The 15,185-nt window shown below is 49.3% G+C and overlaps 1 protein-coding gene across 1 annotated transcript; it reads right to left on the bottom strand.

Annotated features, from left to right (window-relative positions):
- Positions 1–6,566: 6,566 nt before the first annotated feature.
- On the bottom strand, positions 6,567–8,375 carry LOC101760853 (premnaspirodiene oxygenase). Its single transcript, XM_004971260.2, has 2 exons — positions 7,401–8,375; positions 6,567–7,302 (listed from the first exon to the last, which is right to left on the bottom strand). The coding sequence occupies exons 1-2, from the start codon at positions 8,316–8,318 to the stop codon at positions 6,688–6,690; spliced, it is 1,533 nt and encodes a 510-aa protein (XP_004971317.1). The 5' UTR covers positions 8,319–8,375; the 3' UTR covers positions 6,567–6,687.
- Positions 8,376–15,185: the final 6,810 nt, after the last annotated feature.

Raw genomic sequence — 15,185 nt, 5'->3', positions numbered from 1 at the left:
GAAAACTCGACATGTCTGACGCTTACTTACTGTCCAGGACATCTGGAGTTAGGGGTGGCAAAGGGCCCTCTAATTTAGCCTAGCAAATTTAAGTATCGGGGTCAATAAGAACCGGACCATAATATTATATGATTTTGAAAAAAAATAGATGGAGCTGAGTTGGATTGCAAAGGAGGTACGAGAGCTACGAACCATTACCATCCCTATCTGGAGCAGTTTGGAGCAGTTTGGTATTATTGGGTTGCAAACTTGCAATCATGTTGGCCACATGGCTCACCACGGTATAGCCAATGCCATGCTCCCGAAGAAGATATATAAATGAATAAACAAGAAATTTCCAGGGTCAAAGCTCAGATCAGCAGAAGCATCGCATCTTCTTTAAAAAAAAGCAAGGCAACCTACACATGTGTAGTGTGGCTAGAATTTATTATATTAGATCCGATTACGCCTCTTCACGATATGCTGGCGGCGTTTAAAAATCCCAAAGCGTCTCAGTTTATTACCATCTAACATATTCGAAGTTTTACCTGCCACCCCGCCAACTCCAAGCAAATTTGAGTGTCCAAAATGGCTTCGAGTGCTAAAACCACGGATAGCTACTCTTTAATTGGATATGGATGGCTAAACTTCCAATTCATAAGCAAGGATTTCGATACTAATACAATTCGAGTAAAATAAAAATCATATGAAGCATAATAAGATCGAGGGATATGGCTTCTTTTTTATCATGATTATTTTTTTTCCGTGAATACGCAGGAGAGCTGTGTATCTTTGTATTAAGAAGAAAAAGGTTTTATACATCGCGGGCCTATCCGGGCGCACGCACACAGGTTTAGGCATGTTTTAGCTTACATTACACCACCGCAACGACAACACAAATGGCACAGAAAGGCCGAAATCAGAAATGCTGATCTAAAACACCTGATGGTATCGGCCAGCCTATGGCAGCTAGGTGTTTTGTACCAGAGGCGCACCAGAGTTGCCCTTCCTGAATGATTTCCTGCAGCAGTTGTGAGGCATCCTTTGGTGGCGATCTTGCAAACACCCTTTCATTGTGTTCCTTCCATATTTTCCATGAAACAAGCATAAACGCCGAATCGAAGCCTTTCATTTGCCCGGAATGGACACCGCTTCTCTTGCTGAGCCACCAGTCTAGCAGTCCGACTTCATTTGCCAGGATGGCGTTGTGCAAGTTCAGTACTGCACTGACTCGATGCCACACATGCATAGAGAATGGGCACCTGGAGAAGAGGTGATCCGCAGTCTCTGATTCCTGGTCACACAGGCCACAACACGCATGATCTTGCAATCCTCGCCTCTGCCTCCTAGCAGCTGTCCAGAGCCGATTCTTGACAGCTAACCACATGAATACCTTCACTTTCAATGGTGCCCAAGCCTTCCAAATCGGTTCCGCTGCGGCAAACTTGACGGAGGTGCTGTAGAAGAACTTGCATACCGATTTAGAGGAGTAAGAACCAGAGATATCCCATTTCCAAGTCACCGAATCTTCGACCCCGGGCGTTAACTGAACCTGCTGTAAGTGATGCCATAAGGTGACGTATTCAGTTAACGCAGTTACTGTTAGGTGTCCGACAATATCACGAATCCATTGCTTTTGGTGCATCCCCTGCGCTACTGTCCGTCGATTCTTGATTCGTGGCCTGATCAAGTTGCACAATTCCGGAGCCAAGGTACACGGCGAGGCCTGACCCATCCAGTTATCGACCCAAAATAACGCTAAGTTGCTATCTCCTACTTGTACCTGAATCGAAGCTTTTTCAAATCATTATCCTGTTCGAAGTCGAGCTGCATATGTTTCCATGGACGACCGGGATCCGTTTTCTTCAGCCATAGCCACCTCATTCTCAAGGCTAGCGATGCGATGCGCAAGTCGGGGATGCCCAACCCTCCATAAGCGAGCGGTCTGCAGACATATGGCCAGGCCACCAGGCAATGGCCACCGTACGCTGCAGGCTTGCCGGCCCAGAGGAAGCCTCGACGTCTCTTGTCAATTTCCTGCAATACCCATTCTGGAACTTTTAAAGAGATGAAGGTATGGACTGTGATCGAGCTCATTACCGCCTTCACTGTGGTAAGCCTTCCAGCTTTATTCGTTAAAGGTGCCTTCCAAGCGGGCATGCTTGCTGAAACCTTGTCAATCAAAGGTTGAAAGTGACATTTCTTCAGTTTCGTGACTGATAGAGGCAGCCCCAGATAAAGGATGGGGAAATCTGAGATGGGGATCGGTAGGATAGGCTGAATTCTATCGAGCTGTTCCTGTGAACATGAGATGGGGGTTATCGAGCTCTTGCCCAGGTTAGTATGAAGTCCAGATGCTCATCCAAAGAACCTGAGCACCTCCTGTATGGTGGTGACATCCTGAACACTTGGTGCTGCGAAGAGAATCACATCGTCAGCATAGATAGAGCATTGGTAATGTATGGCATTGTCAGCTGGTGGGGCAAGGACACCATCCTGGGCAGCTTTCTTCAGTAGCCGGTTGAGGACTTCCATGGTGAGAATAAAGAGCATTGGCAATAGTGGGTCACCCTGTCTTAAACCTCTAGCATTATGAATTCTGGTCCTGGTCTTCCATTGAGTTGTACCCTTGTAGAGGCTGATGAGATAAGGATTGATATCCAATTCCTCCACCTAAGCCCAAAACCCATGGATTCTAACACTTGCAGCAAGAAGAGCCAGCTTACTGTGTCGAATGCCTTTGCAATGTCCAGTTTGATCAGCAAGGAGGGTTTCTTTTTCCTGTGCAAAGTCCTAGCAGCCTGCTCAACAGATTTGAAATTATCGTGAATAGACCGTTGCTTGATGAAAGCAGTTTGGTTAACGTCCACCAGCTTACTGAGTTCAGGGGCTAATCTGTTAGCTAGGAGTTTAGCAACCAGCTTAGCAAAACTGTGTATGAGGCTTATAGGCCTGTACTCGCTTGGTTTTCTAGCATCCTGGTGCTTTGGCAGCAGGGTAATCAGGGCACCGTTTAACTTGTGAAGCTGTGCACAGGAAGTCCTGTAGAAGGCGTTGAAAGCAGCTAGAACATCAGCCTTTACCACAGACCAAGCAGACTTATAGAATTCTGAAATGAACCCATCAGGCCCCGGTGCTCTCTCATTAGGCATCATTTTAATTGTGCTCCAGATTTCAGATTCAGTGAAAGGAACCTCTAGGTGATGAAGGTCTGTTGGTAGGAAACCCAGGGCAGGCAAGTTGACGAAGTCTGTTCTTTGCACATGAGAACCCAATATTTCGGAAAAATATTTGTGGAGCAGTAGTTCCTTTTCATCATGTGTGAGTGCCAGGACACCATTGTGTTCCAGTTGGGAGATGAACTTTTTCTTAGCTCTGTGGCCACACTGCATATGGAACAATTTGGTATTAGCGTCCCCATCTCTCAGGTAGATCATTCTTGATCTTAATCTTGCCATTGTCCTCTCGAGGGAAGACAGATCGAGGATTTTTGCATTTTAGTTCATTCCTCAGATTCGCTTCACTAGTTGTGAGTTGGCGCCCCTCCTGCGCCCTGTCCAGCCAGGAGACCAAGGTTCTGGCTAGTAAGAGTTGTGATTTGATTTGGCCGACACAACATTGGCTCCAACTTTGCAGCTCGCGCGCCGTACTTTTCAGCTTAAGGTCAAGAATGGTGAAGGGGTCTGAAACTGTATGGGGGCACTTCCAACCACGTTGCACTTCATCCAAGTACCCTGGTAGCTTGATCCACCAGGCTTCAAAGTGGAATCGAGGCTTGGCACTGAAGGAGGCATTTGTCGCGAGGAGGAGAGGGCAGTGATCAGACATATCTGAAAAGAGCGCTTGTAAAAAAGCACCAGGAAACTTCATCTCCCACTCTACTGACGCTAGGACTCTGTCAAGTTTAGCCATGGTTGGGTTTGAACGCTCGTTGCTCCACGTAAAGCGTCGTCCATGTAGGTACAAATCCTTCAGCTGCATCTCATCCACAAACCTCCTGAAACGGCCCATGCTTCTTCGGTTAAGGTTTTCGTTATTTTTATCGGCAGCATTTAGGATCAGGTTAAAGTCTCCTGTTATAACCCATAGCGGCGTAACGAGGTTGCGAACGGAGCGAAGTTCGTCGAGGAACTCGATCTTGTCAGCTTCCGGTTGCGGCTCATATACTGTGGCGAGACTCCATTGTTCATCCGTCACTCCCAGGGTGAGGTTAACCGTGACAGAGAACCGGCCAATGTGCACGGTGGAGCAGGAGATTTCCGGGCCTCTACACGTGACGAGGATGCCACCACTTGCACCAGAAGACGGTAGATGGGCGAATTGTGTAAAACGTTGTCCTAGCATCTCACTGACAAGGAATCGGTTGATGTCGTGGAGCTTGGTCTCCTGAAGGCAAACCATGGCCACATTGGCGTCGCTTACCATCGTTCGCAGCGCATCTCTACGGCACCGTGCATTCAACCCGCGAACATTCCAAACCAAAAGGTTGTGATTAGGCTGGTCCATGATAAATTACAACATGGTAGGCGTTCAGACGCATTTAGGTGGCGGGAATGGCGCACGCCTGACTGGTAAGCAGCAGCAGTTCTTGATCAGTCAGGCCGTTCGCGGCGGGGAAGATATCTCGAAGGGCAGCGAAGTGGCGCGGCTGCATGGTGGACACCAAGAACCTGTCGAAGTCCTTGTCAGTGATCTGTGCAGCTTCATGGTCTTGTGTAATGATTCCCAGTTTCTTCATCGCGAGGATTTCGCCCTTCTTGGATGCCCTGACCGCCGTGTTCAGTGGTTGCGCCGCAAGCCTGCTGCTACGCCGTGGAGTCTGGGACGTTGTCACTGGAGTTATTTGGCGTGGAGGTTCAGCAGCTAGCGGTGGTTGAATCGCCATTCGCACAGAGGCTAGGAACGCCGCTGCCTTCTCTTTAGCAGCAGCGACATCCTCCGCCATTGTAGCCGGAGGCGGAGGCTGCGCCGGAACATGATTTGTCGCTGGGTCGGCGACGGGCAGATCACTTTCGGCTGCTGGCGTTGCACGCGACGCGCCCGGTGTCCGCTGCGGCTGCAGGCGCGTGTGCTCAGCAGTGCTGCGGGAGTCGTTGGGCACGCTCCTGGCCCGACGAGAATACGTGCGGAGCGGTGTATCCCGCGGCGTGCCATGGCGCGGAGTCCCTTCGTCGGGAGCCTCTGACGCATGCGGCACGGATTCAAAGATCATGGGGTCCACGCTGCTGTCGGTGTGGGGTTGTCCCAGCGGCGTCAGGTAGAGGAAGGTCAAAGATCATGATTATTAAAATACAATGGATATCTTTGACAACTTAAAATAGTCTCTTTGCGAACCATGAGAAAATTATTTATGTGACAAACCAAGACCAATCACATCAAGTTCATAGGGGTTTGTTCCACCAGGCAACTTCCAATCCAAGTGGTAGAGGAGGCTTGCAAGTGCTACCTCAATATTGGCCAACCCAAACGTCAAACCCGGGCACATCCTTGGACCGGAACCACCAGGAACGAACCTCAAGTCTGTACCACTAAAATCGATCGTGTCATCATCAAACCTCTCTGGCTTGAACTTGTGTGCATCGGCCCATGAATTTTCATCTCTGCCAAGCGCCCATACATTGACAGACACCGTGGTACCCTCGATCGGGTACGTCGAAGCCCAGGACCTTAGAAATGTGCTTCTCAAACATGCCAATTGCAGCATCGCTAGCTTTCTTCGCACAACCACACTGTTCCAAGTAGGCAAACAGTTTTTCGACGCTCTCCTGCGCACATTTTCGGACCTAGAAGGCAGCAATTGGCATCCACATGAGCGAGGTTGCTAGTTTTCTCACCTTGGCCCGCTGGTCCACAGAAGCCGCAAGGAGAGCTTCCAGAGGCGCCGCCGCAGCATCCCAATCGGCAGCAGCATCGAGATGGAGGGTCAAGTGTCCGAGCGACTTGACCACCGAGCGCACGGTGCCTGTCGGGAGCCGGGAGGCGTCGGGGGGCGAGAGGAAGGCGGCGAGTGCGGAGGCAGATTCGGAGGCGGCGTCCGGCGGGAGGGATGAAGGGGAGGATGGGATGTGGGGCAGGAGGATTGCAAGCAGAGAGGCGAGGGCGGCGGCGGCGGCGGGGTCTGCGGGCCCGGCGGCGCGAAGGGCGGAGACGGCCGCGGGGAGGTAGGACGCCGGGGTAAGGGGCAGGCCGTCGTCGAGGAGGATGGAGCGGATAGCGGCGGCTGAGGCGAGGAGGTGGCGGTGCTGCGGGGCGGCCGAGCGGCCGTAGCGCGCGGTGAGGGCGGCGCAGGCGTCGCCTGAGAAGGAATCGAGGGGGAGCTGGGTCTGGGAGGGCTCCTCGGCGTCGGAGTCGGGGTCGGCGGTGGCGGCAGCCGCCGAGGCTCTCTGCTTCCGCTTCATGGCCGCGGTGGTCTGACGCCGCCGGGAAGGGGTTTGGGGGTTTTGAGTTGGGGAGACTGATCTTCCTGCCTAGGGTTAAGGTTTGGATCATATACACCTTCCGTTTAAAATGACCGCAGATTCAAACATTTCAAAATGTGAACAAATCAACATTTTAACCACCACATTTTGTGATAAAAAAAACAATCATCACTCACGCAAATACACTATGATATAAATTTACAATTCAAAAACATATATAAGAAACGTGTAGATGAATTAGAGAGTAAAAAACACATTCAAAATGAACATAATCTTACAAAATAATTTATTAGTCTATTGGAACGAATGGTGTAGCTTCCAACAAGAGTTGGGTCTTCCGCCGTGCCGTGATGCCATATGATTCGGTCATATCTAGCTCACTGGGATCCGCTCCATTAAGCAACTTCCAATTGAAATGGTAAAGCATATTTGCAAGGGCTATCTCAATATTAGCGAACCCAAATGTTAAACCGGGGCACATCCTTCGACCACCACCACCAGGGAGGAATCTGAAGTCATCCGCACCCCTGAAGTCGACCTCAAATCTTTCAGGCTTGAACTCGTCTGCATTCGGCCATGACTTGTCGTCCCTACCAATCGCCCAAACATTCACGAAGATCGTTGTACCCTTAGGTACGTGGTAGCCCATGATCTCAACCGGTTCAGAACAGGATCTTGGAAGGATCAGCGGCACGGGAGGATGCAATCTGAGTGTCTCCTTGATCACCATTTGGAGGTAGGGGAGCCTCCCTTGGATGTCTGCCTCTGCTACCCCTGTTCTGCCCTGAAGGAGTTGCCGGACTTCTGACTGTGCTCGCTGCATCACGGCCGGGTTCCTCACAAGCTCAGACATCGCCCATATGGTTGTCGTTGCAGTAGTCTCTGAGCCCGCAGCGAAAACATCCTGATGGAAATTGTAACAAAAATCGATGCGTATATGTTAAAAATATCTTTTTTTTTCAGTTACCAGCAGAGGACTGAAACGCATGTGATGTGACTTACGAACAACACGCCGCAGACAACTTGTGTGGTGAGGACGGTCTCCAGCCCACCGTCTCGCTGAAGCCGTAGCAGGACGCCGAGGATGTCGTCCCGGCGACCGCCTCCCTCCTCGCCGTCGCCGTTGAGCCCCTTGCTCTCATGGTCCCGGATGATGGCTTGCACGATGCGATGGACCCTGTCGTGCACCTCCCTTGCGGCGCGCAGGGAGCCGGCGCCGAGCGTCCTGGCGAGCCGCGAGCCCGGGAACAAGTCGACGAGGTTGAACCCGGCGATGAGCTCGAGCCCCTTGTCCAGCTCCGCGATGTACTCGTCCCTCATCGGGCACGTGTCACCGACGGCGCACCTCATCAGGATGTCGTTCATCAGGACCTTGATCCTCTCGCTGAGGTTCACGGCGGCCGGCGACGCCGCGGCGACGGACCGGACCAGGCTCGCTGCCGCCTCCTCCCGGATGGGGCGGAAGGAGAGCACGCGCTTGGGGCCCAGCAGCTCCGTGGCGCAGAGCCGCCGGACCTCCTTCCAGTGCCGGCTGCCGGAGGGCGCGAAGGCGATGTTCTGGCCGCCGTAGGTGAGGATGTCCGCGGTCACGTACAGGGGCCGGTCGGAGACGACGGCGTCGTGGGTCTTCAAGACCTCCCTCGCCGCCTCCGGGGACGAGACCACCACCGTGGGGACGTGCCCCAGGCGGAGGAACACGACGGCGCCGTACCTCCGCGCCAGCCCCCGCATCGCGTGGTGCGGCAGCGCGCCGAGCAGGCAGTGCATGTTCCCGATGACCGGCAGCGGCCATGGCCCAGGAGGCAGGTTCAAGCCGGCGCCGCGCCGGGAGAAGACGGCCTTCGTCAACTTTAGGAGCACGATGACGCCACCGACGAGGCAGAGCAGGGTGTAGAACGCAGCCGGTGCTGTTTCTGCCATGACAAGGAATGCTAGCAGTTGATTCTTTAGGTAAGCAAAGCACGGATCCAAATCTTGCGGTCGGTTATATGAACTGGCTATCAGAAATGTCAAATTTTATGGGATTTAGAAAACATATCACAAGCAGATTAATTAAGCGAGAGATAATCTAAAGCCGGTAGAGTACAAGCAATGTCTTCGTAAGTGACATCCTCTCCTCTAAATTTTGTAGTGCTCGCGTGGAACTCGAGCTAGAAAACTCGACATGTCTGACGCTTACTTACTGTCCAGGACATCTGGAGTTAGGGGTGGCAAAGGGCCCTCTAATTTAGCCTAGCAAATTTAAGTATCGGGGTCAATAAGAACCGGATCATAATATTATATGATTTTGAAAAAAAATAGATGGAGCTGAGTTGGATTGCAAAGGAGGTACGAGAGCTATGAACCATTACCATCCCTATCTGGAGCAGTTTGGAGCAGTTTGGTATTATTGAGTTGCAAACTTGCAATCATGTTGGCCACGTGGCTCACCACGGTATAGCCAATGCCATGCTCCCGAAGAAGATATATAAATGAATAAACAAGAAATTTCCAGGGTCAAAGCTCAGATCAGCAGAAGCATCGCATCTTCTTTAAAAAAAAGCAAGGCTAAACAAGCCATCTCACATATTCGAAGTTTTACCTGCCACCCCACCAACTCCAAGCAAATTTGAGTGTCCAAAATGGCTTCAAGTGCTAAAACCATGGATAGCTACTCTTTAATTGGATATGGATGGCTAAACTTCCAATTCATAAGGAAGGATTTCGATACTAATACAATTCGAGCAAAATAAAAATCATATGAAGCATAATAAGATCGAGGGATATGGCTTCTTTTTTATCATCATTATTAAAATACAATGGATATATTTGACAACTTAAAATAGTCTCTTTGCGAACCATGAGAAAATTATTTATGTGACAAACCAAGACCAATCACATCAAGTTCATAGGGGTTTGCTCCACCAGGCAACTTCCAATCCAAGTGGTAGAGGAGGCTTGCAAGTGCTATCTCAATATTGGCCAACCCAAACGTCAAACCCGGGCACATCCTTGGACCGGAACCACCAGGAACGAACCTCAAGTCTGTACCACTAAAATCGATCGTGCCATCCTCAAACCTCTCTGGCTTGAACTTGTGTGCATCGGCCCATGAATTTTCATCTCTGCCAAGCGCCCATACATTGACAGACACCGTGGTACCCTCGATCGGGTACGTCGAAGCCCAGGACCTTAGTCGATTCAGCACGGAACCTTGGGAGAGGGTGCAATCTTAGCGTCTCCTTGATCACCATTTGGAGGTAGGGGAGCTTCCATTGGATGTCTGCCTCTGCCACCCTAGCTTTGCCTTGAAGAACTTGCCGGACTTCTCTCCATCATGCGCGGCCGGGTTTCTAATGAGCTCAGACATGGCCCAAATGGTCGTTGTTCCCGTGGTCTCCGAGCCCGCAGCGAAAACATCCTGAGGAAATAGAAATGCGTCCATGAGCACGCATGCATTGCTAGGTGGTCTTGTTCGGGATAATGCAAAGCCGGTGGAGTATACGCAATAATGCAAATCAATACTAAAACTCCGTACGACATCGGGATTAGGATTACTATCATTATCATTTTATATCATCCATTGTTTGACTCGCCCGATCGATGTTATTTACAGCGATGAAGAATTCCAATGGCTATCTGACCCCAGCTCTAAAAATCATTCATCAAAGCCTCCGGGAAAATTGGCTCTGATGAAAAAGACAAAACAAACTTCAGGTGTCAACTGCATCTGCTACTAGCATTGTTTGTTGGCAGATGCTTGCAAGGATTACTTGTAAGTTGAACATTCTTTTTTTTAAGACTCGAGTATTTTAAACATTGCCAGCTTATATTAATAAGAGAGCGAGTTACGTGCGAAGCACAAAAACGCAAATCTGATATTTGGCATTTTCAAGAACTGTCAAGAGCTTATCTGGAGTAGTGTGGATTATTAAGTTACGATCATGTGTCCCTCTCATTGAGGCCACATATGGCTCACTGTGGGTGGCAAAATGACAGCTTCCAAGCAATTATTTGGTGCAGTCAACGCCTCCAAAAGAAGATGACTTTTTGCCCTAAAAAAAAGAAGATAACTTTTTTTACTTTGGCGAGAGAGAAGATAAATGAAAAACAAGCCAATTCCAAGGTCAAACCCCAGATGAATTAATTGAAGCATCATATCATTTATTTTGTTATGCAACATCGATGGTAGTTTTGTAGCTCTTAAGAAAAATTTGTATCGTAATAGCTAATAAGCAGCACTTTCTTTCGAAGGGACACACAAGATCAAAGAGATCATGTTTTATTTATTCACCGAGCATTATGTCCTTTGGTTGAAATTCCCAAGTCATGTTTAAAAAGGCTCTTGGAAGTTGGGATTGTAGATGAAAATGTCAGTGGCACATATCAAGGGCAAAGAGATATTATCAGCAGGTAATTCTTGCTTAGCGGAGGTTTGTAAAAAGGTTTAGCAGAGGTATCTTATGGTGGAAAAGAGTATTATCTCCTTTCCCAATATTTGGGTGAAGGCTTGGGCCCTCGCTGAACGTCCACCTTATGAAATTCCCAATAAAAAAGTGGCATAGAGGCTTGTCCAATGGCGTAAAACACAATGGGGGAGAAAGTGGGAGTATTCTCATGATTTTGTTAATTGTTTGAGTTGTCAACAATTAAAACCTAACATGTTAATTAGTTTAAAGTTCATTCAAGGAAGATTAATTACTAATTTAACCAGGCTTCAATGCTTTCTTGGTAATTAATTGACTTATATTAGTGAGCAAAGGTTGCAACAATTGCAAAAGGCGAAGAAAAAGAAACGAGTCTAATTTCATTTCATGAGCTCACATACAAGATTATATTACTGTTAAATGTAAAATTCAAAAACACACTAAAAGATTCATGATGAATACATGAACACAATAAAACACACCGAATAGGAACCAGGAACATACTCAAAGTTCCTAGGACAAGCCAACCACACTTCCACAGTACACAAAATGATAGCCACACCAATGGGATCAACCTTTTACTATACTTAATCCAAGGGAACAAAATGGGTTGCTTCTAACCAGAGATCGATCTGTTCTTCGATGTGCTGTGATCCCATAAGACTCGGTCATATCCAATTCACAAGAGCCTAATCCATTGGGTAGCTTCCAATCAAAATGGTAAAGGAGGTTTGCAAGTGTCAACTCTACACTAGCCACCCCAAACATCAAGCCAGGACACATCCTCCTACCAGCGCCTCCGGGAAGGAACCTAAAGTCTGCGCCATTGAAATCAACCATGCCATCTTCAAACCTCTCGGGCCTCAACTCCTCTGCATCGGTCCAATTCTTCTCATCCCTACCGATTGCCCATACGTTCACAAACACAGTGGTCTGTGCAGGTATGTCATAGCCCATCATCTTACACGGCTCATCAGCACAAAACCTTGGGAGAATCAATGGCACAGACGGCTAGTGTCTCCTTGATCACCATCCCAAGATAGTGGACTGCGCTCGCTCCATGGTTTGTGAGTTTCCTCATAAGTTCAGACATGGCCCATGTTATTGTCGTCGCCGTGGTCTCAGAAATGAGTTCCTGATACAATTACAACTAACTTTATTTAGTACTACATGATGTTGTCTTGTATTGTTTGCTAATAAGGCTGAGATTTTATTATAGCAGAATTAAGATGCTTAGCAACACTTAATATGTTTAAGCTGTCATTTATCTGCACTCCTACATGAGATGCTAACTGGAGGAGGGTGATGCATGTCACGTACATGCTAACTGGTGCAGCAGAAATGCAGAGAGATGATAGTGAAGATTAGGGGTTAGATGGAGCGACAAGTAAAAGGCTGATCACGGAGAAGTAATTGGTCATTCTCTAGTATATTGTTGTACGAACTGGCAAATCCAGATACGGAAATGGACAGATAGATTTGGACGCAATAAACAATCTTAATAATTGGATAATGAGATTTAGTATTTGAGTTGCTCCATTCTCCTGCATTTGACTTGCTGTCTATGTTTAGAATAAGCTATGTAGTGTCAGGCTCAGTAGCTATGTCTACGAGATGCAGCCAAAGATGGACCCTTTTTGTTTTTTCAGGTCTCAAGCGTCCATGGATGGATGATGACTTGATGAGTGCAATGAGGCACGCGCACCACGCGACTCCGACGCTCGCGGCCGTGGGCCGGTGGTGGATGGCGCTGCACGGGCCGGCAGCAAGGTCTTTGGCGGGCCTCCGTTAAATCTTGATGGAATCGAATTGAGCAATCATATTAACCAGGCCTGCAACTGGGGGGCCATGCCCCATGGTTACTCCCTCCGGTTTTTTCTTTTTTCGGCTGTGCAATTCCTTATTTTTTTTAAAAAAAAGGCTGTGCAATTCGAATGCCCGCAAATTCACGTATTCTAAAATGAGCAAGTTTTTTTTAAAAAAATTCCGAACGTTGAGGCGCAGTCCATTTTTAGATACACACCTTGAAGGTAATACGATGCCAAGGAGCCAAGCCAGGTAATCCATCTCCCTAATATGTATTACTAGGATCGTGCCCGTATGTTGCTACAGGCAACAAAACAATTATATTACAATATACATTAGATTCAAGGGGAGAATAATCATGTGAAAATGAGTACAAATATGGAAATGTGATGCGCCTCAGATAATGTCTTATTATATCAGGAAGGCTCGTTCTCTAGGCATTCGCTTCGTGCGGATCTATGAAATTATGAGTATCCTAGGATCGTGGCCGTGTGTTGCTACGAGCAATTCACATTCTATCTTACCGGAAAGAAACAAATTCAGTTTAATTACACTTCATTATGTTACTGATATATGGTGGTCCAAAACATATATATCACACACCAATCCATCTATCCTATTCTTTGCCTGTGATGCGCCAAAGAAAATGTTTTACAATGCCCGGTTGACGGGGGCTAGCGACGTAGGGAGTGACGGTGGGGGCTGGCGACGGCAGTTGGTGACGGAGGGAGTGACGGCTGTTGCGGCTGGCGGCACGACGCAGGGAGTGGCGGCGGCGGATGGCGATGTAGGAGAAGGACGCAAGGAGGGGAAGTGGCGGCGGCGGATGGCACGCAGGGAGAAGGATCGTTCCGTGCAGGCGGAGGAGAAAGGCCGCGCGTCGCAGGTCACGAAAGTGCCGATTGAACAGCTTCCGAGCAGCCGACGGACGAAAAACGTCGAAGCAGCGACATTGCGCCCCGTCCCAATGACTGGACCGCTTTTTTGTGTTCATTTGCTTTTTATATAGTAGAGATAGTCTACAGCTAGCTCAATGCGGCGGCGCCACTAAGCCTTTCCAAAAAACGCCAGCGGCCATTTCGAAATCACCTGAGGCTAGGAAATCTAACGCTCCCTATATATCTTGTATACCATAGCCACCTATACTCCCTGCATCGATCGCTTGCAGAATCCACGAGCAGCAAAGCGAAAGTTATGGCCAGCCAATCCATCATGTTGTCTCTGGGTAGTAAGAAGAGAGTCTGCCGTCGTCCCCGTGGACGATCGTCGTCTACAACGGCGGGGCGGCCGGACTGGAGGCTGCTCCCCGACAACGTCATCGTCCTCATCGGCGACCGCTTCCTCGCCGACAACGACCTCGACTACTACATCGACTTCCGCGCAGCCTGCGCCACCTGGCGCCGCGCCACCGACGACCCCAAGAGGCACGGCGGCGCCGACCCGCGGTTCCAGCCCAAGGCGTGGGCTGTGCAGAAGCACTTCGGCAGCCCACATCTCAACCGCGTCGTCTCCATGGTGAACCTCAAGACCTGCCGCCTCGTCACCAGGGAGATCCCCCTGCTCGGCAACTACCGCTACATCAACGCCACGGACGCAGGCCTCCTCGTCCTGTGGGACGGAGGCATGCCGCCATGGCAGCCCTGCCGTGCTCTTGTGCTCAACCCACTCACGGGATCCATGGCCTTTTTCTCGGTGCCCATATTTGCTGAAGGGATCCGGGCGGTGGCTGTGAACACCTCGCCATTGATGCTTTTCGCTTCTAACCTGTTCGACTTTCTGGGGTGGGCGGATCTCGACAGCCAAGACTTTGAAGAGCATAGAGTCCGATACCCTGACCTCCTCGCCAACATGAAGCTCTTCGCCGGCGACATCTACGTCGTCAACTGGAGTGGATCCATCTTCTCCACCGCATCAGATGCCATCGTCGCTGATGAAGGAGCCCAACCACAACAACGCTCCGCGGAGATGATCAGGATGAACCCCACTACTATCCATGCCGCATCTTGGTTAAGAGAGGGTCATCCTCATTACTACCTCGTAGAGTCTGCAGGTGAGCTGCTACTTGTGACCAGGTCTACCGCTGGAGGCCAAGCTGCACTTGTTCACAAGGTAGACACTGTGAATAAGGTTCTTGAACCCATGGTGAGCATCGGCAGCCGTGCAATCTTCATCAACAAAGTGAGATCCTTCTCAGTTGATGCCAACATGTTCCCTGCCGTTGAAGGAGGCTGCATCTACTTCGTGGAAACCCTAGCTAACTTGTTCCATCATGGGATCATTGCCTCTTCGGTTCGTCTCGCGGACCAAAGGCAGGAAGACATTATGCAGTTTGGGTTTCAAGGTCAGTTCGGTCCTCCCACCCTTGTTGAGGTCCTTGCAGATCACTGCAGGTACACCCCAGAGCATGAACTGGAACATTATTATGGTTGGAACTGGGATGACGATGAGATCTGAAAGATTACGAAGAATTGGATGGAACAGCCCAACCAGATGGCTCCATCTTCTCAGCTTGGCTTGTCTCGTTTTTAATTATTGCTCTTGTAAACCTTCATTGTGATATCTCTGCATCATTGTA

The sequence above is a fragment of the Setaria italica genome, chromosome V (genome assembly GCF_000263155.2).
Source record: "Setaria italica strain Yugu1 chromosome V, Setaria_italica_v2.0, whole genome shotgun sequence".
In the NCBI taxonomy this organism is placed as follows: Eukaryota; Viridiplantae; Streptophyta; class Magnoliopsida; order Poales; family Poaceae; genus Setaria; species Setaria italica.
Note: the sequence above shows the minus strand (reverse complement) of the source record. Positions and strands in the feature narration are given on the sequence as shown.